This window comes from Sinohyriopsis cumingii, chromosome 16 (assembly GCF_028554795.1).
Source record: "Sinohyriopsis cumingii isolate HCF-2022 chromosome 16, ASM2855479v2, whole genome shotgun sequence".
Taxonomy (NCBI): Eukaryota; Metazoa; Mollusca; class Bivalvia; order Unionida; family Unionidae; genus Sinohyriopsis; species Sinohyriopsis cumingii.
Genome location: NC_142976.1, coordinates 57,434,958 through 57,462,531, shown reverse-complemented (window position 1 = coordinate 57,462,531; position 27,574 = coordinate 57,434,958). Strand labels below are relative to the sequence as shown.

Genomic DNA, 27,574 nt, shown 5'->3' with positions numbered 1-27,574 from the left:
TAGACATTGGGTGCCATCCTGCGAGGACACAATCATAACTCTCGAATCTGTTTGATTATATTTGTGTAATTGTATATTAATTTCTTTCATATAATCATATAATTATAGATACTATGTATGATACAGCAATGATGATCTGTTTGGTATAAGGACGTCATTTGAAATTATATATGGTGCATCTGTATGAACCCACGTGATGTTCATGGATCGGATCATATTTGTGGTGTGTGCGACTTCACGACGGTCTCAAAAACATTATAAGTACTGTTTGTGTTTCAGATCGTTCTGCAGATCACTCTGGAATACCATTGGCCTTTTTTTAAATGTTTTTGGGTCTGACCACAATCGAGTAAATTTTGGATCCGAGTCCCACATACTCTTCGATCGGCTTAGCTCAGCATTCGTCTTTGAACTTGCGAAGCACCTTTTTATTCGTGGGACTAAACAACTGATGTTCTTTCAGATAATCGCAGGTAGCAAACTTATTCACTAGACTTGTCTGTGCTATGTCCGCGTACACATCATCGGTAGTAATATGCATCAGCAACCAATCAGTGTCGGTGTACAGCATCTTGACCCAATCCTGATGACGCAGTTTGATCTTGTCATAGTAAAACTCGTACATGAGCGGCTTCGACAAGTCCAACAGAGTCGTTCCAAAATAGATTGGTTTTGTCAGTTTGAGGTTCTTTTTACTATGAACGTCAAAAGTCCACCATTAAAGATTTTTCTGGACTCAAAGGCCGTGTCCGTAATAAGCCGTCGAAGTCTGTCTTTCTCACTATTATTCCGGACAAGATCGACTCGAATCCATCTGCGCAGATACTCCATGGTTTATCCAATCACGGCATTGACCATGAGCTTGAAAAAGTCCTTTTCAAATTCATTGGTGACCTTTTTGCGTAGGTCTGTATTCATCTGAGCATACGGAGCGATCAAATTTCGCTGAAGAAATCCAAGCAGACTATGAATCTTGGTAACGCGCATGCCCAATCGCAAGTACAACTTCAGATTTCGTACGTACATAATTGTTTGGTCCTAAGACTCTGCGCCAGTTGGATGCAATCGGTGTATTTGTGGCCGTACTCATCAACGATCCAGCACTGATACGAGGACAACCATGTACCGGGCACCGACAGCGCTTCTGGGTGCAGCGAATAATCGATGTGCGCCTCGTGTAAATGTTCAGGATATTCCAGCTCAACTTTAAAGAAGTATCCGTGGTCACCGTGGATGCTACGATGGCGCACGTCTTTTTGTAGAACAAGGTTTGCAGGATTGATCCATCGATATCCTCTAACACGAAGTGGCTCCATCCTGGACCAGTTATAAGTTACTGGCATCAAGATAAATGATGTAACTGTTAGAGGCTGCGTGGTTTCACCAGTACGCGTTTGTGTTGTTGGCACGAGTGTGTCTATAAACGGACACTCCACCATGAAGTGGTCGCTCGATCAACAGATGATGGTCAATTTCAATGAGTCATTCTAGCTCGATTTTGGTCCTGGGCATCAATGCATTCCAGCCAATAGCCGGTGACGAAAATTAATGCATGACATGCTTCAAGAACGTCAGCGAGTAAATATAGATCATGATAGTTGCACAGGTTTTTGCATTCAAAAGGAGTCCAGTGATTTTGAAATTCTACGCCGTCAGATTATTCACTAACTTCGCCAGAGATGAATTCATAAACAGTATCGGATCGATAAACTGCAATTGTCCTAGCCGACTCCCTACTGTTATCGTACAATGCTCTAGTACTGACTCCATTATTGACTCTAATGGTTCTGAATCTCTGCATCGAAATAACTCCTCACAAATATGCTGCTATTTCCTAGGGTCGCTTAAAATTTCCCGTACATTTTCCACTGCCAAAAACTTCATTCTTTCGCATACTTTTGAGTGCCATTGATGCTTTTTTATTATAATCCCAAGTCATTTATCTAATTAACCTGTTCTGAAACATCCTTGTCTCTGACTTCATAAAAAACGGCACTCGCTTCAAACGCAGTGGACGAGTTATAATGTTTCTTTGGAGGGTATACTTTCATGCACGATATTCCACAGATTCATTTTAGTTTTATTTGCCAAACCATACCTACCCTAATATATTTCGTTCTATTTCTAAAGTCATTCCCACAATCACCATCTTGTCATTGTGTTTTGGATTTGTTTCCGAAAATTCGTACATCATTTGTGCTTCTATAATGAAAGTGTATGATACATTCAAACGATACAACAATCTAAATGTATCGGTCACATTCTTGACATTCACATTTTTGGTAGTTTTACGCCACCCCTTTGAACATTCCATGAACTGGTTCAGTATACTTTGCGAATCATTGGTTTCGCCGCCACTCAACATTGATATATAAGCAGCCAAATACACTTCTTCATTCTTTATATTTAGGCTTGGCCGTGTGTATAATGATAGCTACCATAGACTTGCCTGTCTGAGTACATCACTCACTGCATGATTGTTTTTGGCATTTCTATAATCACTGCAGACTAGATTAAGTGGTACGAAACTGGGGTTTGTTTCTACTGACTGTCTTTGACGAGTCTCTATCCACCATGGCTAAATCACTTGGGTTTGCTTACGGGTGTACGGTCAAAATTAAAAGTGAACAACAGACAACGCTGACATGGGGGCTAAATGTTCATGGTTGGTAGATACGAGGACAGGTGCAAAGGCAGCAAAATGGACCAGTCGGGCAACAACCCAAGTGTCGTACTACTAACCGTTTTGTCTGCAGACACATCAACTCTTTCCCCGAGATCCACCACAACCTTGTTTAATGCGGATGCATATGAGCCAATGCCTGAAAAGGAACCAATTACCGTGGAAAAGAACAACAATGCAGACCACATCCTAGAGCATACAGTGTTATCCTCGTTAGTGTGTACCCCACCAATGAAGGGACTTTGGAAGTTCATGAAGAGAGGAGCTCTCCTGGGGAATTTAACCCCATACGTGTTGTGTCGGCCAGCGAGTCAAAGAAGGATGGATTTTATATTATAACAGATGGAGTTTTTCCCGAGGAGAAAAGGCTCTCTCCACCCTTTTTGTTCAAGAACAGGTGGTGGAAGCTATCCGTGTTTAACCCGACACCCCTCATTACTGTAAATTTGCAAGGGATGGCGGGGGATTATTTTTAATGTGAGAGGGCAGCGTTTTGAAACATCAGTGCCCACATGTCATGTCGATCCATCGCCGGTACCTGCGTGATTGTAGCCAACGGATACTATATGGAGCCTTACTTAGTTGAAGGGGTATACACATACTCACTGACTGAGATCCTTGGCATTTTGTCCACATCCGATATTATCTAAGGGTCGGACTACATTGGAAAGTGGGACCCTCCTGACAGATATTAGATATAGGTCACTTTGGACAGAAATAGCAAGTTGGCTGGTGGAAATGGCCATGTTTTGGACAAACTATATTGTAAAACCGTGTCTGAATTCTAAAGTTTCCCGACAGGAAACAAAAAATCTATATTTTCAAGGAAAGGTGATATTGAAATATTAGTCAAAGTAATGGAGGACGAGGAGCTAATAAGAGGGATTCCTGTGAGATGTCAAAGGGCTTTTCAGAATTTCATATCAGAAGATAGCATAAAGGACATGGATATTAATATATCTCACATAAAAATATTATCCAAACTGTTTGACAAAAGGAAAAAATTATAGCTGATGTATGCTATTCAATAATACCATTGTAAATTGTATGAATACAGGCTGGAAATTCTACTACTGTTGATGATAATAATAATGAAAGTTTTATTATTATTATTATTATTATTATTATTATTATTTTAGCATATCTTCGCATATCGAAACAAATTTGGGATTTTTAAAAAATATTTATCATTCTCTCAGTCTCAAACTTCTGACATAACCTCTCTCTCTCTCCCTCTCCCTCTCTCTCTCTCTCTCTCAAATTTCTTCCGTGACGTCCGTACGAATTAACCGTTGTTCTGTCCCAAGCATTAGTCAGTTCCTACTGATATAGTGCTGGCTAGATGTTCTCTAGAACTCACGGTACTAATTCAGTTCCCATAGTAAACCTATGCAAACACCATGATATTACAAATTCAGTAACTTTTTGAATGCTCATGATCAAACTTATATTTATCAGTATAGATGAAGCCTGGATGTCAGCTTCTGTGTAGAAGCAAGGATATGAACCGCGGCATTTTCTGGACTTGCATGTATTTGAAACACGTGCTTTCAATTCCGCACCAAAGAGTCAGGTGCTAATTTTAGTAATGAGTGTTCCAAACTCAAGACTGTAAAAGGACTTAAATTTCATCAATAAAATAATGTCTCTATTTTTTCATGTACAACTAGGATAAGTTCTCAGAAGATTATTTTTCCTAAAACATAATTGACATTATTAACCAATCCTGGTCAGCCAAACCCATGTATACTCATTTTTATGTCCACCCATTTCCAGGCTGGTTCCCATTTTTCCATATCATTAGTACCGTGTGTCCTCTAGCGTTACTCTTGCCTTTGGGTGATGCTGCCTTCCATGCATGAGTCAGCAATTTAAAAGAAAGCAGTCAACAGACGATGGATACATAGGTGTTCTCTTCTGACAAAGATTGCTACAGAAAAGTGAGAGTTCTGAAGGATTTAATGATATTGGTGAAAAGAAAATAGATTGTACTTACCATCTGCATACAAAAGTCAGTCTAAATAAATATATTAATTACTAGCTATTTCCGATAACCCAAAAATATTTCTTTCGAAAGATCCATTATGAAACAGTGCCCAGACCGGTTGATCTCCGATACCAGAAATGTCGGGGTTGGGGGGGGGAATGAAAAGCTGAGATTTCCTTGTTGTTATCAGGAAACACTGATATTTAAAATCTACAGCCTACGTACATTGGCCTCGTGTAGTCAATACTGATTTTCTTCTACTGCAAGACTGGATTTTCCTAAACTTTAACTCACCCAAATCGATTTTCATTGCTTGATGAGATAAGAGGGCATGCGATTCTTTTGATATTTATTTCTTGTCCATGTTCTGAGAATGTTGCCATGTTCTGAGAATGTTGGACTCTCTCTCTCTCTCTCTCTCTCTCTCTCTCTTTCTCTCTCTGTACACAGCGACTCTACAGCACTAACGAACACCTAGTTTTTTGTTACTATTACTAAACATTTATCGACATTTTTAAAAGGGAGGAACATGAGAGTGCTTGTAGTACCCGCCGTGTGCAGATGATTCCTTTAAGACTGATGTTTAGATCATATCTAAAATGCGACTCGTTATGTGCAGTATCTAAAGTGTGGTTAGTCCAGTTGCGTGTTAAGCATATCAGTGCTGATAGCATATTTGAATACCTGAAACTCTCAACCTGACACATCAATCAAGATAGAAACCATTACAAGCCATTTTGAGTAAGAGATATTGTATCCCACTAATGACAAGACTTCAGGTAGAACTCCATATACTGAATTGTACTCGGCTACATGAGAAAGGAATCTTATTTCAAAGGTAGGTTATTTCAATAGTATACACTCAGGTATCTGATGAGATATATTTAATTTTTCTACTTATATTTCACTGACTGTTATGCTCACTAACCAGAAATGTGTACGCGGCTCTCTACAAAATATTTCCGTTCGCCCTTATGTTACAATTGGGGGAGGGGCGGGGTTTGTTTGGAAAAAGAAAGAATAGACCACAGGCTTTCGTTCTGAGCGGTGGTTTATATTTACGTGTTAGACTCATGCGAGTCATGAAAAAAAATATAAAAAAATAAAAATGTATCATAGGTCATAAGGAGCGGATGCTGCAATATACCAGAACTATAGTTGTCAGGAATGTTATTAACACTGAAAGTGAAACGTTTCATCCGGGTATAACAATGTAAATGTATTAGAACGTGAATGAAGTTGTACAACTAGATATAAATGAAGGTCTTATTCTCCAACAAGATACAATTAATCAAAAAGACATGAAATGATACGAAGCTTACAATAATCGAATTGTGTCAAATATGGTGTTCTTGAAAATGTATTTCAAACTATATATGTCCTTTATCTATCTACTTTCTTTATATTTTTCTTTCTGTCATTTTTTAACAGCACCGACTTAATTCAGCTAGTATTTTTAAACGATTTTGTTTTCTAACTATAGTTAAGATGTATTCATTAGAATATCATCCTTACCAAGGAGATAACGGTCAGATTTAATCATCGAAATTCTTTTGCTTTAACGAAGTTTGTTTCCTTTTCCTTGTATGTGTTTAGATCTGTGTGTGATGTACATGTAAATGTACACAGAATGAAAGAAACTTTAGGATCTGGGCACAATATTTTCTAAAGAGTTAAAGTAAATAACAGTCATGCACCATTCTGGAACTCCGTTATTCGTTGAAAATTGCGCAAGACAGTTTATATGCACTAACGGATTTTGTTCTATGCCTTGATATTCCCGCCCCAAATTAATATTAATTAAATAATACAGTTTAACTTCACTTACATAAAATTGTGACAAAAAAACAACAGATTGCATATAACGATAAAAGTAGTATGCATATTCAGAGTACTAGACCACTTAAATTCATATTAATTAGTTCGATCAGATACATTCTAATTGGGTCACTCTCAATATCAATGTAACTTGCTGTCCTGGCTGTTTGCATGAGAGTGCGAGACCACTTGTACATTTCAAATAATTACCAAATCATGTAGTGTATGAGGAAATCTTGAGACCTCTTGTAAATTTTAAATCATCAGTATTCAATGTGTGCGTACGATAGTACATCAAGACAACTTAAAGATTTTAAAGGTTAGTTTTTTGTAAGCTTAGCACATTCACAAAAAATGTCAGAAAATATCACACCCATAAATTCTAATTGCCACACACTTAGTTTACTTGAGCACTTCTAAACTTTATAATTAGTATGATATATTCTTGCTCAACAAATGAAAAATAATCAAGCTAAAATAATTAGCAAACAGAATGAGATATACGGCCCAACAGAAAATCTTGATATGTGACATGTCATCGAACTCCAACAAAAATCAGTAAATGACTCACGAGTTAAACACATCATGTTGTGTGAGCCACTGACTGAATATCAGTGTATAGAAAATAGTTACTGCACAAAAAGGGTGTATTACTACGTTGGTGTATACAGGAGGTCACAAACATGTCAGACGAACTTAAATCCGCGAACAAAAACATAGGCTTCGCAAATATGGAAAAGAGGTAAAAAGTTGAAGAGACCAATAGAGAAAAGCTGGTTTTGTGTTGGTTTCATGCACAAGAGCATAGCATTCGTTTCGTTCCAGACATGATATCATTAAATCTAAGGTTAAAGAATAAAAAATAGTCTAATTGGTTTTTCCTATCACCTAAGCAATTAGTAGTAAAATATTTCAACGATGTTATTCAAACAAATCAATGATCAAGGTTAATATATTAGATCAACCATCACCAGAACAAGTCCGAGATAAATTACAGATACCACTAATATGAAACAAAATTGAAATGAGTGTGAATAATACGACAGGAACAGACAAAATTTGTATGTATTTTTCAATGCCATTAGACCATATATAAAGTAGATCATGATGCAAAATTGGCAGCAAATGTTTTTTCTACAAACTCTATGCAGGAAATTAAGCGAAAATTAAAGATTCATGTTTGACAAGAATTAATATTTAACACTGCGTTTTGACAGATCAACCGCTAAGTGGAAACATATACATAGCCTTGCTGGAATGGGATCAGGACAGACAATCTGTATAAATGTAAAATGTGAGGACAATAAGTGTTTCTTGTATGACATAGAATCTGTTTTGAAAGCATCAAGTGACCATAAAGATAGACATCAAAATACAATTTAAAAATACCAGCATTCATTGTATAGATGTCCGGCAGGCATCAAGTGACCATAAAGATAGACATCAAAATACAATTTACAAATACCAGCATTCATTGTATAGATGTCCGGCAAATATAGACAAAAAATTAGAATTATTGGGGGGAAAAAACTAAATGTGCATGAAATATTAATTTTTAAAACAAATAGAATGGAACAAGTTGACAATAACGCAAAAGAAAGTGAACAGCTGACTAATGAAACAGCTAGCAAAAGATATGTGCTACAAAAAGAGTTTAACAAAGCACTAATGAAAAAGAACAAAAGCTATTTAACAGATGATTAATGAAAGAGGTAGTAAAAATATGTGCTACAAAAGCAAAGTACTAATGAATGGGAACAACAAAAGCTATTTAACAAAGTACTAATGAAAGAGCTAGCGAAATATCTGCGCTACAAAGGCATTTTAACAAAGTACTAATGAAAGAGAACTACAAAAGCTATTTAACAGAGTACTAATGAAAGATCTCTGTGCTACAAAAGTTATTTAATGGAGTACTCATGAAAGATCTATGTGCTATAAAGTTATTTAACAGAGTACTTATGAAGGATCTCTGTGCTACAAAAGTTATTTAACATAGTAATAATGAAAGATCTCTGTGCTACAAAAGCTATTTAACAGAGTACTAATGAAAGAGCTATGTGCTATTAAAGATTGATGACAAGGTACAAATGAAAGAGCTCTGTACTACAAAAGTTATTTAATGGAGTACTAATGAAAGAGCTAGCAATAAATCTGTGCTACAAAAAGTATATAATAAAGTATTAATCCAAGAGCTACCAAACTATGTGTGCTGTAAAATCTATTTAACAGATTACTAATGAAAGAGCTACCAAACTATATGTGCTGTAAAATCTATTTAATAGAGTACTAATGAAAGAGCTATGTGATATTAAAGATTGATAACAAGGTACAAATGAAAGAGCTCTGTACTACAAAAGCTATTTAATGGAGTACTAATGAAATAGCTAGCAATACATCTGTGCTACAAAATGTATATAATAAAGTATGAATCCAAGAGCTACCAAACTATATGTGCTGTAAAATCTATTTAACATAGTACTAATGAAAGAGCTACCAGACTATATGTGCTGTAAAATCTATTGAACAGAGTACTAATGAAAGAGCTACCAAACTATATGTGCTGTAAAATCTATTTAAGAGTACTAATGAAAGAGCTACCAAAACCTCTGAGCTACAATAGCACATTGATGACAAGAGTCTTAAAAAAAGATTTTGGATGCAAATGAATTGTTCAGACAGAGATACAATACTTTACCCACTGACATATAAGCCTTGAAAGCATTAAGAGAAAGAAATGATTTACCTTACGTTAGATGTTATATACAAAATATCAAACAGACGAGAAACACTAAGATAATGTCTTTGCAGTGTGACGTGTAACAGATTTAAAGCTCTCTGAAAGAATATAACACTTGACAAAATGAACTAGAACAGATACACTGTGATTACAAATGGGATAATTTAAACCATTTTAAAAATAAAGAACGTAAAGGAACTAGACTAACTTTTCGTGGTAAACGTTTTGAAATTTTCAATAACAGAACAAGAATAGAGCAAGATAACCTTGTTATTCCGGACGGAAGTAAATGCTAATGTTTGGAATGTATAATTTAAAAAGAAAAACATAAACTTTTAATGCGCTTATGACTTGCAAACTGCTAACGTGTCCATAAGTTAATGCATTTATTGTATCCACTTTTTTCGCAAAAATGTTCCAATGTACACTCGCTTTTAAGTCTAGTCTAATTGCATCTAAGTCGGTGAAATTTGCAAATGGACTCGACTTATAAGAGGATAAATAGAGTAGACATGATAAATTTGAGTAAGGTAAAATCACTACTGCTTCATTTGTTTTAATCAAAATGCTTAATTCTAAACGTACGAAGGGAAAGAAAGAAATAATGCATAACGTTATCTATTTGTTAGTTTTATATGCATGCCCATTCTTCCTTACATCATTCGTTCCGTCTTTGTTTTTTCGCTTTCTCGTTTCTTTTTCTCCAGAAACTGACTCTGGCAGTTGCAATAGGTAAATTCCATACTTCTAATGTTTAAAGTAAAAGCTGGCAAGGCTTAAGAACAAACAACTTTTCAGATTATTTTGGACTTCAACTTTCATTCTCAGGAAATAAAAGATATCATAACAAAAGGTAAAGATACTTGTAATTAGCTGAGCACAACCTATAGAAGTCTTTCAGCGATGATTTGTTTTGGTCCTAAGTCAAGAAAACACAATTTCATGCTCTTAGTCTCATTATGTGTCGCCCATTCTTGTAAAATGGATATTGCCGAATTGATTGTGTTAAAATGTTAAATATTCATATCATTTATTTTATTTGAACCCACCGTCCAAATCGGACTTGCAATACAACATATGTTAATGATACTAGGACTGTCTGATCTTCCATAGATCATTTCTTCTTGAAGCTTTCCGATTCCATCACATGCAAGACCATCTTCTACTACCGTCTTTGGCTTCAATGGCACTTAATATCGGTTGTGATAAATTTATATCCAATAGTTCCTAGAAATAACGGACTATTTTCTAAGTAATACGTTTAGGACAGTGTCTAGGGCAAGTGATTATCCTTTCACACAAGAGACTGTCAGCAAGATGCAGTCATAACTTCAATTTGGACTTCAACAGTCTCTAAGTCTCTTGTACCAAGCATTTTTTAAAAGGCACTATAGTTTGCACATAGAAGCAAGGAAATAAGAATAAGGGCAATAAGATGGCCAAGTGGATTGTGCTTTCTCATAGGAAGAAGTAAATATTACCGATTCTATAGTATCATGACATATTTTGTTCTCAGCATTACATCATGGAAATGTTTGCGGGAAGAACACACTGAAAGCTGAGCCAGTTGTTGTTGTTGTTGTGTGGTTTAACACAGTTTTCAGCACAGAATTGGATATACATGATGATCAGTATACCTGGTGAAGGACGAACTCGCAAAAACCCCAGGAAGAACCGTACGACCCGTGAGAAAAACTACTAGCAAGCAGAGATGTCAGTGATCACGGACGATGATCGCTTTGGACCAATCGCGTCCCCCAATTCCAAGCGATAGAGAAATTTACCTGATTGCTAACCTTACTTTTCGTATCTTAGTCTTGTTTCCTCAGTCCGGTGGTGTCAGTCATGGTGTCCACGCGCTTGCAACAACTTTTAGAAGGAAAAACCTTTGTTGTATTCTGCTATGGATGACAAACAACAACAGCAATAACACAACAGATAAAAAATAAAAATTCACTCATACAGCAATTTAAGGTCTTACCAACTTTGATAACACACCATATAAAACATTTAAAGCAAGACGGACATACACACACGCACACTCTATTTCGTTTTATGCTAAAGTTGGTTCCAGACAGCATCGCGAATGTTTCATATCTGAAACTCAGTGTATTTTCAGGTCAGCGTCATTAAGTGTAGCTAAAAGTACCTAATTCGTTTCACACGAAGTATTTAAAACGAATTAGGTACCTTTAGATATATTTAATGACGCTGACCTGAAAATTTACTGAGTTAGAGATTGGAAAAATTCGCGATGCTACGTGAAACGAACTATAGAAAGTAACAAAAAAACAATTTTCCCACACAAATATGCTATACACATCACTGGCTAAAAAAAAATCCAAAACTTTTCAAGAGCTATCGCAAAGCTGGGAACAACCAGAAACGTGTTATGTTAGACCTGAGTTCTTCAATCTTTTTCAAAAAAACCCAATCCGCCCCAGTTGAATAAAACATAATAATGCAATTGCAAATGAAAACTCAGGCACTTACCAATCGGAGTGGTTCGTTCATCAGTCCACATGCTATTCCACAAAATTTCCATGTAGTGTACCTCTGCACTAGTAATAGCAATACTTGTCATATTTCCAGGACAGATAAAATAAATTTCCAATAAAATCATGAGTTAGAAATCTCCTCACAGTCATTGTACACTTCGTTAGAGCTGTGTACTTTACCGTTCCATTGCCTACCATAGAACGTTTCCAAGTTAGATCTGATGAGCGTTAAAGTTATTTTTATAACAATATATCATTTATTGTTATCTTGATATGACATCCATCGATCAAATGTGATTATAAAGTAATAATGACAAATGACTTTATGTTTCCATTTTCTCTATGTTTCCATTTTCTCATGTGTAGTACTTGTGTACTTAAGAGTCGACTGTTCACCCACTGCCCTCATTAACATATTTGTATTATTGCGCGTTTACAGATAATAGCACGTGACTCGAGACTGCAATGCTGGCAATAGGTAACAATTACGACCTTTTTTCTTTTCTAAGAGCGGCATATATAAGGTGATTCTACTTAGATAATTGTTCAGATTTCCATAAAATAGTATAAGACCTGATACAAAGCGGGAGGCAATAATAGTACGTAATAAATAATGTATGTATTGAGTCTGCTAACTACAATGCAAAAAATATGTCTTATTTTAATGTGAATGGGAAATACTGGGTGAGAAAATAATCAGTGGTGTAGTCTGTACCAAGACAAGGAAATCCCAGCCGTGGGGTTACGTTATTTGTGAACCCTTGACTGGTATATTATTGTCTCTATGCAAACCCCAACATAGATTATGCTAGTTTAACATTGACTTTACGTGGCGTCACTCCCTTAAAGAATTCTAAATATGCATGACATATAGAGAGATGACAAGACCGACACCATTTCTGTAAGACAAAAGAAATATGCAGAACAAAACACAGTTGCGGTGAAAATTAATACATCAAAACACCATTTTATGCATGAAATAAACAAGAAACCAATATGAAATGGTTTCTCTATGTGAGAAGAATAACCAAGGTTTAACACCACTTTTTTGCATTTGAAACATTATATAAATTATGTTAAACATCACAAAACTAATTAATGGAAATGTTTTAGATGTAGTAGAGAACAAACATTTTCGAATAATACTGAAATCGTAGTTACGAATTTAAATAAATACAAATTTCCAATGTTAGATTATTTATTCTGAAAAATCAAGGTTTTTAACATTTTAGTTATGAAATTATAACTTTTAGGTATGAAATTATAGCCAATTAGTGTGAAACTTTAACTTTTTTGGTGTGAAATTATATCTTTTGGATATGAAAATATAACCTTTTCAGTGTGAAATTATAACTTATTACTTATGAAACTATAACTTTTTAGTATGAAATTACAACGTTTTAATATGAAATTATAACCTTATAGATATGAAACTATAACTTTTTAAGCATGAAGTTATAGCTTTTAAGTCAGAAATTATAACCTTTTTAATATGAAGTTATAATATTTTAAGCATGAGAAATTCATTTTGCCAACAGTGTTTTTTCATCGAACATGAAGTTGGCAAGAGAAATCTATAACAATGACACAAATTAAGTATTATGATATGAAGTAATAATCATAAATTTAATCACAACTGAATTTTCTGTCGTTACTCCATCTTCAGTATTACAAGATATAAATGCAGAAAATATATAAATTTCTAACAAAAATAAAACAATCCGTTACTATTTTTCATCATAAGAATACAATAGAATCGTATTTGCTGAGTATCTCAAAAACAAAAATGGAAATAATGGCTACAATGCATTTAGACACGTATAAAAACTGTTGACTGTATAATACACTGAAAGTAAAGATCACAAAAACAAATTCAATTTTACAACGAAATAAAGCGGTTGCAATAACTGTAACTGAAAAGAAGAACCTCTTAGAAACGCACTCTCAGAAACAAGTTCATTTCATCTTTTGAATTTATAATATAATTTTCATTTAAGTTGTTTGAGACTAGGACAGTTATATTTTAAATCCTTTAATTAAATGGTTAGTGCTATTGTAAATGTACAAAAGTACATGTATATTTCGTTATAAGAGTTATATTCACGACAAAGTCGCTCTAAGGTGAAATCAACAACTAAGCAGGTCAAGAATGGCACGCGAGTTTGAAAAAACAAGCGTGGAAGTAATTGTACACCTGTCATGTAGAAGGCTATCACACACGCTAGAGCATTTTATTGGTTCATTTAGATTTTAAGGTCAGAACAGGATTGATTTTTTTAACGACATTTGAGTTATGTTGAAATGATACAATTTACTTGTTCGAGAAGTTTTAGTGAATCACATTTATTTATTTGAAACACAAATGGACACTATATTCAGTTATACACAGAGTTAGTAAGGTCAGAGAGGAATCTTTGGTTTACATGTTTGATATAGCAGATCAGATAAACTTTGATTTAAACAATTAGTACTTTGAGGACTATCTGAATATATGCAAGAACTTGAATATCTAACTAATTTCGTCGGATTTTGTTGTTGAAACTTGTCAAGGACTTCAGTGATATTCTTTTTTTTCACGAGATTGCATGGAATAATAACATTGCGATTGATAATTCTGTTGAATTTAAGTCTTATCACGGTCTTAGATCGGAATACTTTAGAACAGTTTCCAGATCAGTGAGAAATTGATAGCATTGATAGTACATTATTAGGATTACATTCATTTAATCTTTTTAAACCCTGTAAGATATTTTGATTCCTTCACGTTGTTTGATTTTATATTTTATTTAAATAAATTTATATTTCGAAACTTTAATGCTTGTTGGGTTGACCCGTTCCTGGTATTTAAATTTAAGCCCCTAGACGTAACAAGTTCATGTTTACAAGAAATGGGGACGCAGGTTACTCAATGAATAACTAACTGTTCAACGAGTCAACAAATATCACACCAACTGACGTACATGAAAACTGTAATTTATTTAAGACCATGTGTTCTTATGCCACACAGAAAGGGTCTTAAATGTTATGTATGTTTAATTTGTATTGTGTGATTGAACTTTGTCCATAATTGAGGGTGGGAGTTTGGGCCAACCTGACTAATGTTTATATTTTGTAAATAACTTATTACATAGCTATGTTTGTCACGATTTGGATTACGTATTTAGGTTTTTATTATTTGTAGGTAAACATGTTTACTTAGATCTGAGTTCAGGAAACTGGCTTTCACCTCGATAACTCCTGGTCTACTTATTTTCTGCCATGTTCTTTACAAATCTAAGGTTTTAGTAATAGACCTGATCGTATTTACAACTAAGAATAATCTGGAAATGAACTTTGACTCTCATCCTGGTCCTCATAGTGTGTCTGAGGTTTTCATACGATGGTGAAGTTACAAAAATAATTCTTTATTCCTACTTTAACATCTGACTAGTAGAATCATTCATTTCGTTGTGGTCAGTTTTAATTTGAGAGGATTTATTTATTTCATTTATTCACTAGAATTACATGTGCTCTTTCATTTTAGGACTAGGTCACTCTTTCGGGATTAATGTGAATTCATTTAGAGACATTTTCGATTATATCATTGTGATACATCAAGACTTAACAAATCAACACTATTCCAGGCTATTGGAAACTCAGCACATTCAAAATTGGAATTCATTCACTGGAATTCGTTCGGAACTCACTTCTTTTGGACTTGTGAGAGAAATTTTTGGACTATTTGGGATTTAATTCTCAATACTATAAGTTCCTTTAATTTTTTTTACTTTGTATACTCGATAAATAAATAATTCGTTGAATTTTAATAAATTAGTTGCTTATCGCTCTTTTCGTTATTTAGACTAAGACCGTAAGATTGTAACAACATGTGTTGATAGAAAGAACGTGAACCCCTTATTTCAATTGGCCTGATCCCAATTTAAGTTTTATGATATGCCCAAATATATTTTTGTCTGCTTATAGTGCCTAAAATTGTTTAATTTGTCTAATAAAAAAGCAGCACAATCATACGACAAGATTGTACGTTTGAAATTTACAACCTATGTACAAACGTAGGCATCGTTTTCAGAGCTTCCGTGTCACTGACTGAAATCAATACTATTGGATTTTATTTTTGTCCGCACTACCGGGTTTCCTTAAAACGAAACTTAGCAAATCAATTTTCAGTTTCTGATTGAGAAAAGGGGGAAATGCGCTTCTTATCATATCTATTTATCTATTTACTGTCCATATTATGAAAATATTGCTCTCTCTCTCTCTCTCTCTCTCTCTCTCTCTCAGCAGCAAAAATGTATCACGCACATCGACTATAGAGTATGTATCAATACCTACTTGAACATTTCAGCGCATGAAGTGGCCCGGTTGTGCGTAAATGCTTTCTTGAAGTACAAGATGTTTATGACCAGTCCAAAAATGTGCCTTGTCATGTCATAGCTAAAATGTGATAAGCCCAATTGCGTTGTATGCATATGTGTACCGATAACATATCTGAGTACTTAAAAAGTTCATTCTTGAGAGATCCGTCAAATTAGAAACCATTGCAAAATATACTGAAGGAATATTCCATTAAAGGTAGGTTGTTTTTAATAGTATTTTTACAAGCATCTAGTAATTCACCAACCAGACTTGTGTATACTGCCGACAATTCACAATTCACTTCGCCGCTATGTACACAGTTCTTTGTTGTTTTGGGTTTTTTTTTTTTTGTAGGGGTGGGGATGAACAGAGAAAGACTAAATATACCAACGAATTTTGGCGTAATTGGTGGTATATATTTACGTGTCAGACTAGTCATCGTATGCGAGTTAAGAAAAAAATGTATCATAGGTCAAAAGGAGCGGATGCTGCAATATACCAGAACTATAGTTGTCGGGAATGTTATTAACACTGGAAGTGAGACGTTTCATCCTGGAATGTGAATGTATGAGAACATAATTGAGTTTATTTAACTGGATATAAATAAGAGTCTTACTCTCTAACAAGGTACATTTATGCAAAAAGATGGACAAGGAAATGATACGAGGTTTATGAAAATGGAACTGAGTCAATTATGATGTTCATAAAACAATCTATATATACAGAAAATTAAAGAAGCTGTCAAATTTGGGTACCATGGTTTACAAAGAGTGCAAGAAAATAACAGGCAGAGATGATACTGGGGAGTTGTTATTCCCTAAATCTTTGCAGCAAAGCAGTTCATGTGAACCAACGTACTGTTTCTACGCGCTGAAATCCCCCGCCCCTCAAACTAATATAAATTAAATAATCTAGTTTAACTTCATTCCGTAAATATTTATACTAAAAAAAGGAAAACCAGTTTACATGATATGATAGCAGTAGCACGGATATTCGGAGTATATTTAAATTTATATTAATTAGTTCTATGTGATAAATTTTAATTGAGTCACTCTGAATATCCAGACTAACTTATGTCTTAGCCATGTATATGAGAGTGGGAACCACATGTAAATTTCGACTGCTCCGGTGGCCTACTTATTATAGCGTCCGCCTCGGATGCGGGAGTTCGCGGATTCGAACCCCGGCCGAGTCATACCAAAGACTGATAAAAATGTTTTTTTATAGCTGCCTCACCAGGTGCTCATCGTTAAGAGGTTAGTGCTAGGACTGGTTGGCCTGTTGTCAGGATAATGTAACTGGATGGGACATGATGCTACATGTCTGCAGCATGATACCCGCGTGCAAGACATCACTATAAACTACCACACTGCAGACATCGTAGGGATATGACTGGAAATATTTTAAACTACGTTAAAATTCCAAGTCACACACACACACACACACACACACACACACACACACACACACACACACTTTAAAATTTCAAATTATCACCATCTTGTTCAAGGGTATGAGAAAACCCTGAGACTCCTCGTATATTTTAAAAGTATTACCCATAAGTGTATAGATAAATACAGAAACTAGCTAAACAGTTTTCAAATTAGTACGATCATTTTTGCGTGGGCTACGCCAATGTACACTAAATAATACAAAAAAATATCACGCCTATAAATTCTAATTGTAGCACTCTCATACACCATGTGCTTGGTACACTGGTCCACTTCTAAATTTTTTTTACATAGGTACGATATTTTAGCTCAATATATGAAACTATACACACTGAAAAAAAGTATATCCTCTAGATTAGCATACAGCCTGAGATATAAGCCCCCCCCCCCAAAAAAAAAAAAATCTTCGAGAAACCTCACGATATCTGGACTTATGCCAGATCACACAAACTAAAACAAATCAATAAATGACGCATCATTACAACACCTAAGGATGTGTTAGCCGCGTACAGAACATATATCTACTTCAGTGTAATGACAAATAGCCAGTGGCGTCACTTGGGGGGTTGGGGGTGCGGTGGATGCCTTAACGCACCGGCTGACACCATAAGAGGGGGTGACACCAAAATGACATTACTAAGGATTATGTATGGTCTGTTATGGAAGGAGGTCCATGGGGGTGACACCATGAGTTACCGCACTGGATGACACCAACCCTAGTGAGGCCACTGCAAATAGTGTCTGCTAAATTAGTGCATTGCGACCGGTTAAACAACGATTTTTGTTCCTCTTATGACTGTATTTTCTAACAGAGTGATAAATTAATTTAAAAAATCACTATCAGAAATAAAATCTAGAACTGCCTTATGAACATATAATATCATACTCAATCTTGCCATAGTTTTCTCAACAGTAAATGCAGGTTTTAATGATCACTGATACTACAACACAGACATTAAGGACAATTTCTAACGAAAACTATACTTAGTAAGTATAATTTATGTTGGAAAAGTAAAAGCTTTGTGCTTCAGATCAAGAAATTTCCAGTTCGAATCGTTCACACAGAAGATGCTTCCATATACATTAAAAACCATCTTAGTATATAAAGGAGGCCACACACAAAAATCAGGTTAGACTACACTCACCGATCAGAAATAAACATGAGCTCCTCATAAAAGGAAAATGTTTAACATTTGGCATAGCATTCAAACGTTGCCGTCAAGGTTTTGTCTTTATCTGAAGTCAATTAATAAATATCAGAGACTAATCATACACAGAGGTACTGATTTGATTCGGGAGTTTCAAAACCGGTTGGGTAGGTTCGGAAAATTACTGTGCGAAGAATTAGGATTTAACGATGCAAAACCTAGATTATTCACAGCTATTCGATCCCACAGATTAAATCCACTTTTTTCTGGTAAATTATGGTCTTTCGGAAAAAGAAAGAACCCTTTTTCCCATAATCACTCTTTTGGTTACATACGTATGCAACACAGTGCACCATATTTGCTGTACAAAAGCACGATCATACGCTATATCACATAGACATTTACGTGGGGAAATTAAACACTTGAATAGCTAGGTTAAATAGAAAGGAAAAATGTACGTCATATCCGGTTTTGGCACGCGGAAACTACCGATTGTTTAAAAAGGCGGAGTTTTATGTCTAATTAAACATTTTTATGGTGTACATATATAACCAATGCGTTTTGTTTATAACTATAATAATATCACACGTTTGTACAATATAGGTGGCCAGTGACCTTTAATACGGCAAATGCATACCATATCTATGGGTGGGAAATATTTCGAAACAAAGTAAGAGATCGTGATCATTTAACGAGCAGCTCAGAACGACTGAACTGAAAAGTAATTAGATATGCAAAATTCATTCCACTCTTTATCGAAACTTGTCAGGTTATAACGGTCACATATTCATCGTTTTGATGAGTGAAATCATACCGAACAATGACGAAAATGTTTGATGTAAAACATCCCTATCTTTGTAAAGTAGAGAGAGCAAGATGGCCACCAGGGTAGGCAGTTAGCAAATTCTCTCAGATGTTGGTAATATTAGCTGTGTGATACATGTGTTGTGATTTATTTTCAGAATAATGTGAACCTATTATCCTTCAATATAGCGTTTCAGTGTATCTGTGGGTTACGTGTCTTTTGTAAAATTTATCGATTTTAGAAATCTGAAAGTGAGCTTTCTGTCTCATGTGTGTATACTTTATGTCACTTTGCACCTTCCTGAGAAGACCCCCTTGCTGATCTGATTACACAAACTACATTAATTACTCCACGAACTCACTGAGGCTCCTGTATTAAGCTGTGCTGAACTCTCTTAACCTGTCCAGATTACTGTGGCAAAATGAGGAATGCAGAGAAAACTGTTCAGTCTACCCTGAACACTAGTTTCCAGGGTACTAAAAAGGAAAACAGCAAGCCATTAACTACGTCAGCTACAAGTTCACAATCTAGGGACATGGATACCGAATATGTGAGTAGTGTTGCCAGACTCCAGAGGGAACTTCTTGAAATAAAAACTGTCATAAATTTATTAGTGACCAGAGTGGAGTTAAGTACCCTAATATCTGACATAGTATCCCAGCTGTTCGATAAATTTAAAGTCGAACTAATGAAAGAGGTGGAAATAAAAGTTGTGAACCAAACAAAAGAGCTGGAAGAAAAAATGAATCAGCCATATTTGAAAATAACAGGCTGAAACAAGAATTAGAGGTCTCAAGGAAACAAAATGAAAACTTAAAGAAAGAAATTAAAAATAATGAAGATCGCTCTAATGAAGCCACGAAGACTGTAAACCATAATGAACAATACTCAAGAAAAACTAACATCAACATTTTCAACTTCCCTGCATCACAGAATGAAAATGTCAGAGCAACGTTTACAGAGAAGGTGACAAATGTAACAGGCCAATTATTAGATGAGAGGGACATTCTTGCAATACATCCGATCCCTGGGAAAAGTGATGTCCCAAAGCCAGTCGTTGTGAAATATTGGAATGCAGAATCCAAAAACAAAGTCGCCAGGAAGAAAAGAGATTTTAAGAGCAAATACAGTGTAAGAATAGTGGAAGCTGTCACTCGGCAGAATATGGGACTCTTAAATAGACTGACCACCCATCCAAAATTTGAATCTTCCTGATATTACAATTGCAGTGTGTATGTCAAAACAAATACTGGGGAAAAGGTACACATTTGACCTTTCTGATGACATCAGTAAAATAACAAATCTCAATCCAGATGTGAAATAATTTTCATGGTGATTCTGCTTACAATTGGAAGTATAAAACTTGTTACCAAAACATGTGACAAACTTTTATGCTGCCCTATGTATATTCTGAGTTAGGAAAAGTGGCTTTAACAGCAGGACAAAGCCTTTAATGGGTAAGAAATTTCACATGACCTTACAGTTTCATTTGGACTTGTGCTTTACTTGTGCTGGATGTTGAAAAGAATGAGTATAAGACGTTTGTGATTTTCATACATTGGCCATATGTATGCATGTCTGCGTGTGTGTGTATGTATGTATGTATGTGTATGTGTGTTTGTGTATGTATGTATGTATGTGTATGTGTGTATGTATGTATGACTGACTGACTGACTGACTTTATTTCCTCTTTAAAAAGAGATTACATCAGAATAAACAAATTCATGATAATACAAGATCATAAAATAAAACAGAAAATTGACACAAATACAATAGTAATACTGTGTCAGCTACCGTATTGACAAAACGAAATATCTCACTGCCTGCAATTATGCAAATCTGCAGTCATTTGGCGGAGCAAGGCACTAATCTTTTAACAGTTGCTTGGTGATGATAATATTTCGAAAAGTTAATACGTCTATAGTGTTATGTGCTTAACATTATGTTCGAGATAGCAACGAAAATGAAATGTAAAACTTATAACAGTGTAATTCTATATGTAGTTTTTTTTTTCTTTATATGACGCATGTATTTATGCATATATATACTTGTTTGCGCGTATGCGTGCGTGCATGCATTTATCTATGACTGACTGTCTAAATGACTTAGTTATCTCTACAACAAAGAGTATATCAGGTTGCTAAGATACATATTATACATATCATAGGATTATGAGACACATCATAGACGAGAACGCAAGCATGATATATACATCGTCAACTAATGTGTTTACAAAATGAGATATATAAATACAGAAAACCATATAGAAATCTCTTGGAAATAAACATAAACAAATACATAAACAAATACATAAACACACACACAAACAGCTGTCATACAACAAAATTTGCGGATTTGACAAGAAGACTTTGGCCTTTAATTGTTTATATTTAATGTTAATTTACTACTTACTTTTAATATCATGTTAGGGCATGTTAGTTGATAGTAGGGCACACATTTTATTGTAGAATGAAGCTATGCTGTTTGCGGTAACCAACATGAGCGTATCTGATACGTCATCGTCAATAGACGACATGCAGTCAACCCTGCTTCCAAGAAGTGTCTCCAACAATATATCGTCTTCTTGATTGAATAAGTTAACCCCGTCTCTCACTTCTAAAGAGTCAATCACTCTCTCAAAGAAAACGTTTCGTTCCTCAAGCAGCATTTCGCAGCCTAAAATAAGATGTTTCGCTCTGTCGTCAGTCTCTTTTCCACAGAGTTTGCATACCATAACTTTACCAACAGGCATGATATATAGTTTCATTACTTCAGAGAGAGGCCATAACATGGATGGAAATTTACGCCCAAGAAACCATATATTACTTGGTTTTAAGTCCAAATGAATGTTTCTGAAGTGAATTAAATCATCCCTTAGTTCCATATTTGCTCTCCAGGTAGTTTCTTCATGGTTTTGGATAATATCAATAATACGTCGATTCCAGATGAGTTTTTCTTCAGTTTGTACTCTTTCTGCATAGTCTAAAAGAACACTTCCCATACCATATTTCTTAGTTATTTTGTCAATATCAGGTATAAATCCCGTCTGTTTTAGCGGGTTGTTCAGATACTGACATAGGCGCATAATGAAAATCTTTTTCCAGATAAAAGTCCAATCGCCCTTACACAATCGGTTGAAAAGGAGCAATTTCATCCTATCTATGTATGCTTCCATTGACCAGAGTCCTAAGGTACTACTCGTTGCCTCCGTAGGCGAATATTTATCGAAAGCTTGCATACGTCGCGCTGCATATCTCTGGCATAACTCAAGTTCTTCTATATTTGAGTTTGTGATACCTGACCATAGTTCACATCCATATAGGACCGAGGGTAGAATAATTCTTTTCCAAATCTTCAGACTTGTTAGATGGTTCATTCCTCCATCTCTGATACCAATAAAATATAAAGAGTTTAACAAGTGTTTGCCTTTATCACATGCTTCCTTTATCGCGTCGTTTGGTTTTAAGTTGTATTTTAGAGGTATGCCGGCATACTTCTTACTTTTGACTGCCGGAACTGGAGATTTGTCGAGCATAAAAGAAGGTATACCAGTCGTTCTTTTGTTAGTAAACAAGATGGTGCAACTTTTATCTGCATTATATCTTAATCTCCACCTTTTCGCATAGTCGGAAATTGTATCAAGCAGCTGTTGCATTGAATGATGCGAGTTAGACATTACAGTTGTGTCATCTGCTAATAAGACACAAGGCAGGTGGAGATCAACAAGATTTAGACCTCGCAAAGTGTGATCTAATTCCGTGATCAAATCATCTATCATTACAAGAAAGAACCAGGCAGACAAGATACGGCCCTGTCCTACACCCTGCCTAATATCGAAGCGTTTGGACAGCTTGCCCGCATATAAAACAGAGCTTGTTACTCTCTCAAACGAATCTTTCATGATGCGCCAGGTCTTCCCTTTGATGCCAAGTCTGTACAACTTGTAGAATAACCCGTTATGCCAAACTGTGTTGAAGGCTTTAGCATTATCAAGAAATGTAGCATAGACAGGAGTATTTTTATCCAAATAGTAGCATATAGATTCTTTGATACAGAACGCTGCAGTGATACTACCGCAATTATTTCTAAAACCCTGTTGCAACGGATTTGGAAAAGAAATCTGCTTAGAAAATATAAGTAGTCTACTATATATAATTTGTTCTAGAACTTTCTGAAGCACTGGAATTATAGTTACATCGCGGTAATTATTCATATCTCATTTGTTCTTTCCCCCTCCTTTGAATATTGGTATAACCAAACCTTGTTTAAAATGGCACGGGTACTTCTCGGCCTCGTACACTTTTGTGAATATAATTTCAAGTAATTGTACACTGCTTGGAGGGTCCGCAAACAGTAAATGCTCAGCAACAATACCGTCGTGGCCACATGCCTTATCTTTATTGAGAGAGCTAATTGCACTACTGATTTCGTCTCTAGTGGGGATTTTATCAACAAGTTCATCAAAGTGTGAATAGGTTTCTTTAGTTTGTTTTCTGACCTCTGCTAAGACCATCTGGTAATGATTTTCATCGTACAGATAAGTATTGTCAGGCAGTGATAAACTGGAGAAATGATTTGCCCATAACTCTGTAATAGAATCGTGATCGCGTACAATTTTTCCGTTTGATTCGATTTCGTGAATGTAATCGCGTTTATTTCTTTTATTCCGTATAGACTTATAGAAAGTAGAAATATCGAGCTCTGCAGCCTTTTCAAGCTCACTAAATTGTTCTCTATCATATATTTCTTTAGTTTTCAATAATTCTTTTGCAAACAATTTCTTCGCTTTCTTATAGTTCGCATATGATATATATTCCCAGCCTCTTGGCCTACCATTAGAAATCCATACCCTGCGTTTCAGCCGCATTTCCGTGTGAAACTTTTTTACGTTTAATAGTTTCCAATAGGGGTTAGCGTATGGGCAAAACCTCTTTATGGGGAGAAACCTAGAAGCTGCTTCATGTAAAATCTTTACTGTGTCTTGAATAATAATTTCAATATCGACATTCGTCGCTAGTTCTGCTTTATGCATTTGCGCTAACAATTCATTGCGTGTTGCTTCCTTATATCTATTTATTTGTTCTGCTGAGGCTTTCTTCCAATTTATGGGATGAATGATATGCTCGTCAGCCATTGTTGTCTTATGTACTAAAGGTGTGACCAACTCTATTTTTACAGGAAGATGATCTGAAATGTTCAAAGGATGATCATCTATTATTTCTGCCTTAACCACTAAATCGAATTTACTTTTTTGCAATAGTATATGGTCTATCAAAGATTTTGATTTGCCATCGGTTGAGAAAAAAGTAAAATCTGGCCCTTCACAAATGGATTGACTATTAACAGATATTAAATGTCTATCGCTCAGAAACTTTTCCAGAATAGTGCCTCTAGCGTTTGATGTTAAACAATTTGCTTTGGAGCTAAACAGTGAACTTAGCTGACCATTGAAGTCTCCGGCAAGTACGGGAATGCCTTCTTTGCAGAAAATATCAAACTGATCCTTTAGTTCTTCTATTGTTTCGGAGTAACTTGCAATAGGAAAATTAGTTGATGGCAAAAGTGCCCCGAATATAAAATATTTAAGTCTATCATTACATTTTACCTCTATCCCTAAAACTCTGTCACTGCCAGCGCTCGACAAGGGATTAACGCGGAGTGATTTCCTATAAAGGATTGCTATTCCTCCGAACCCCGTATGCCTTAGCCTTTCTTCGAAATTTACTGCTAGTCTTTTGTCAGAGCGTGCGAATGATTTAAAATCTGGATGTATATTATCTAGGAAATTGAGCTGCTCCGGGAGAAGCCAATGCTCAGTAAGTACAGCAACATCTACCTCATTTAGCAAAGAATACAAGTAAGGTGACCCGTACATGACTCCTTTTACGTTCCACGTCAACAAACGAAATGTATGACTAGACATTAGTTGACTTAACGAAAAATAGATTTTCAACACAAGTATTGCAAAGACTATATAGCAATTTACCATAATATATGTATTTTACTTACTACTCCTTTATTTATTTACGCCAGTACTGCTGGGTGTCCTTATCACCATAATCCTCATACCATTCTCTTGCCCATAAAAAATTTGGCCAAAAACCTTCCTCTAAAACTTTCTCAAAGTCTAACTTATCTACCGTGATTAAAACAGTAAAAGTGTCCTTTCCTCCTTTTACTCGCCAATGCTTTAATATTTGAGAGTCAATTACTTCTACCCCTTTAATTTTAGCGTGTTTTTTAATACAGGTTCTTATCTCCTCTCTTGTTCTATCAACTGGTATTCTTGACATTAGAACTCGACGTTCATAAGAGTCCCTCATTCGTTTATGTGGTCTGTAGCTTCTGTTGGTTGTGATAACTTCAATCGGTTTGTTTACTTTATCAGTGTCCTTCAATGAGGTGCCCGGATTGTTTGCTAATGGTGACCTTCTCTCCCTATCGTTGTTCCTTGTGTGTACTCGTGCCGAGTATTTCTGATCTTGGTGATAATCACGTACACCGTTATCTTTAACTAATGTAGGTTCTTCGTTGGAGGTATTGAGTATGGTGGACAGTGTCAACGTCACTCCTTCCCTTGAGTCAGTTGACTTGGCCGTATATTCAGTTTGATCCGATAAATGCTTCCGCCGTTTGAGATAATCAGAGTCCAGAGCATTTATCGCTTTAACCCTCTTTTCCGTTTGTGTTTCATTTGAATGATTGCCCATACGCACTATATCAGCTAGTAATGTCTGAGTTTCTGCCTCACATTTTGAAGTTACATTTTCTTTAGCCTTGTTATATACTTTATCATCGAGCAATTGGTGTAGAAACAGCTGGTGAGCATTTATAGTTTCCAGTTGGTTATTCTTCTCCCTGAGTGAGATTCTCAAGGCCAGGTTGTCTTGTGATAATTTCTTCTCTTCCTCTTTGCATCTTCCTAATTCTGATTGTAACCTAGTCGAGTTAACATCTCTACTGAGCAGTTCTTTACGTATCTTGTCAAGCTCAGTTTTCAATTCATTTCTAATATCATCTTTCATTTGTTGAATACTGCTTTGTATAAAATGTTTTAGGTCTATTATCTTGTATAAGTTCTCTGTTGTTATTGAACTGTCATTTTTATCATTTGATAGTGAAGATACTGAATTGTGATCTGATAACGTTATCACCTGTTCTGGTTTTGGTTCAGATCGCTGAGACTGTTTGTTAGATCCTTTTCTTTTAGATGCTTGACTCACGCATGTACTGTTATCAATCGTGCCCGTGCTCGGCTTCTGTCTCGACGCAAGGCTTTTCACTTCAGATAAGTTGTTATCTCCTGTTAAGAAATGGTATAGAATAAATATATCCTCAGCTAATCTCTCCTCTAGAGGAGCACTATCACATCTTACTGTTCTCTCAACTATACGAGTCACAGGGTAATTGACATTTTCCAATTTAGCCAGGTCGTGAAGTGATAGTCTTATATCTTTTAAACTCTGTACATCCAATTCCAAACACATCTTCTTTTTAAATTCATCTCTGTCCAGAGTTCCAAATTTCGAATCAATTTGAAGGTATATATTTTTTTCGGTCTGGGTTGCTATTAAGTCTTCTTCTAAACCGGACCTTTCATCACCACTGTAACGCTCATCAATTTCTAGGTTGTCATTCATGTTCAACGGTTTATAGTGAAGTCCGTATACAATTGATAAATAGGTTAATACCTGTTATATATCGCTCGCACTTGCACTAACGAATGTGAGCCCTCTTCTGCTAGGACAGATATGTAACAGTTGTATGTTCTGTTACCTCTCGTGCATCTCTTTAACTGAAATTGTTCTCATTGTTCGAATGATGAATGATATTTGGTCTAACTCAGAACTTAGCTCAGAATTAACACATGGTAACGGTACCAAAACTAACGCATCCGCTACCATAATATTTTGAATTCGTACATATGTGATTTGCTCACTATCTACTCACTATCTACTCACTAAAAAAATAAATATATAACACATATAAGGAAATAACTACTGGCACTAGGACTGAGTACACATTTACACTGGAATGAGTTAACGTGAACAACAGTTCACAAAAGCATCTCACAAAATACATAAAGTA

General features: G+C 35.5%; 1 protein-coding gene across 3 annotated transcripts in view; it reads left to right on the top strand.

The window, feature by feature from the left end:
- Positions 1-5,370: 5,370 nt before the first annotated feature.
- LOC149780480 (uncharacterized) overlaps positions 5,371-27,574 on the top strand; it is a 39,188-nt gene continuing 16,984 nt past the window's right edge. The window contains exons 1-2 of one of the 3 annotated variants that reach the window (XM_089937444.1): positions 5,413-5,508; positions 12,166-12,204. In XM_089937444.1, the coding sequence (XP_089793570.1) occupies positions 12,192-12,204 (13 nt within the window). In that variant the 5' untranslated portion in view covers positions 5,413-5,508; positions 12,166-12,191. Of the gene's footprint in view, positions 5,509-12,165; positions 12,205-16,140; positions 16,299-27,574 lie in introns of those variants that run through there. The other 2 variants (XM_089937443.1, XM_089937445.1) reach the window with 2 other exon arrangements.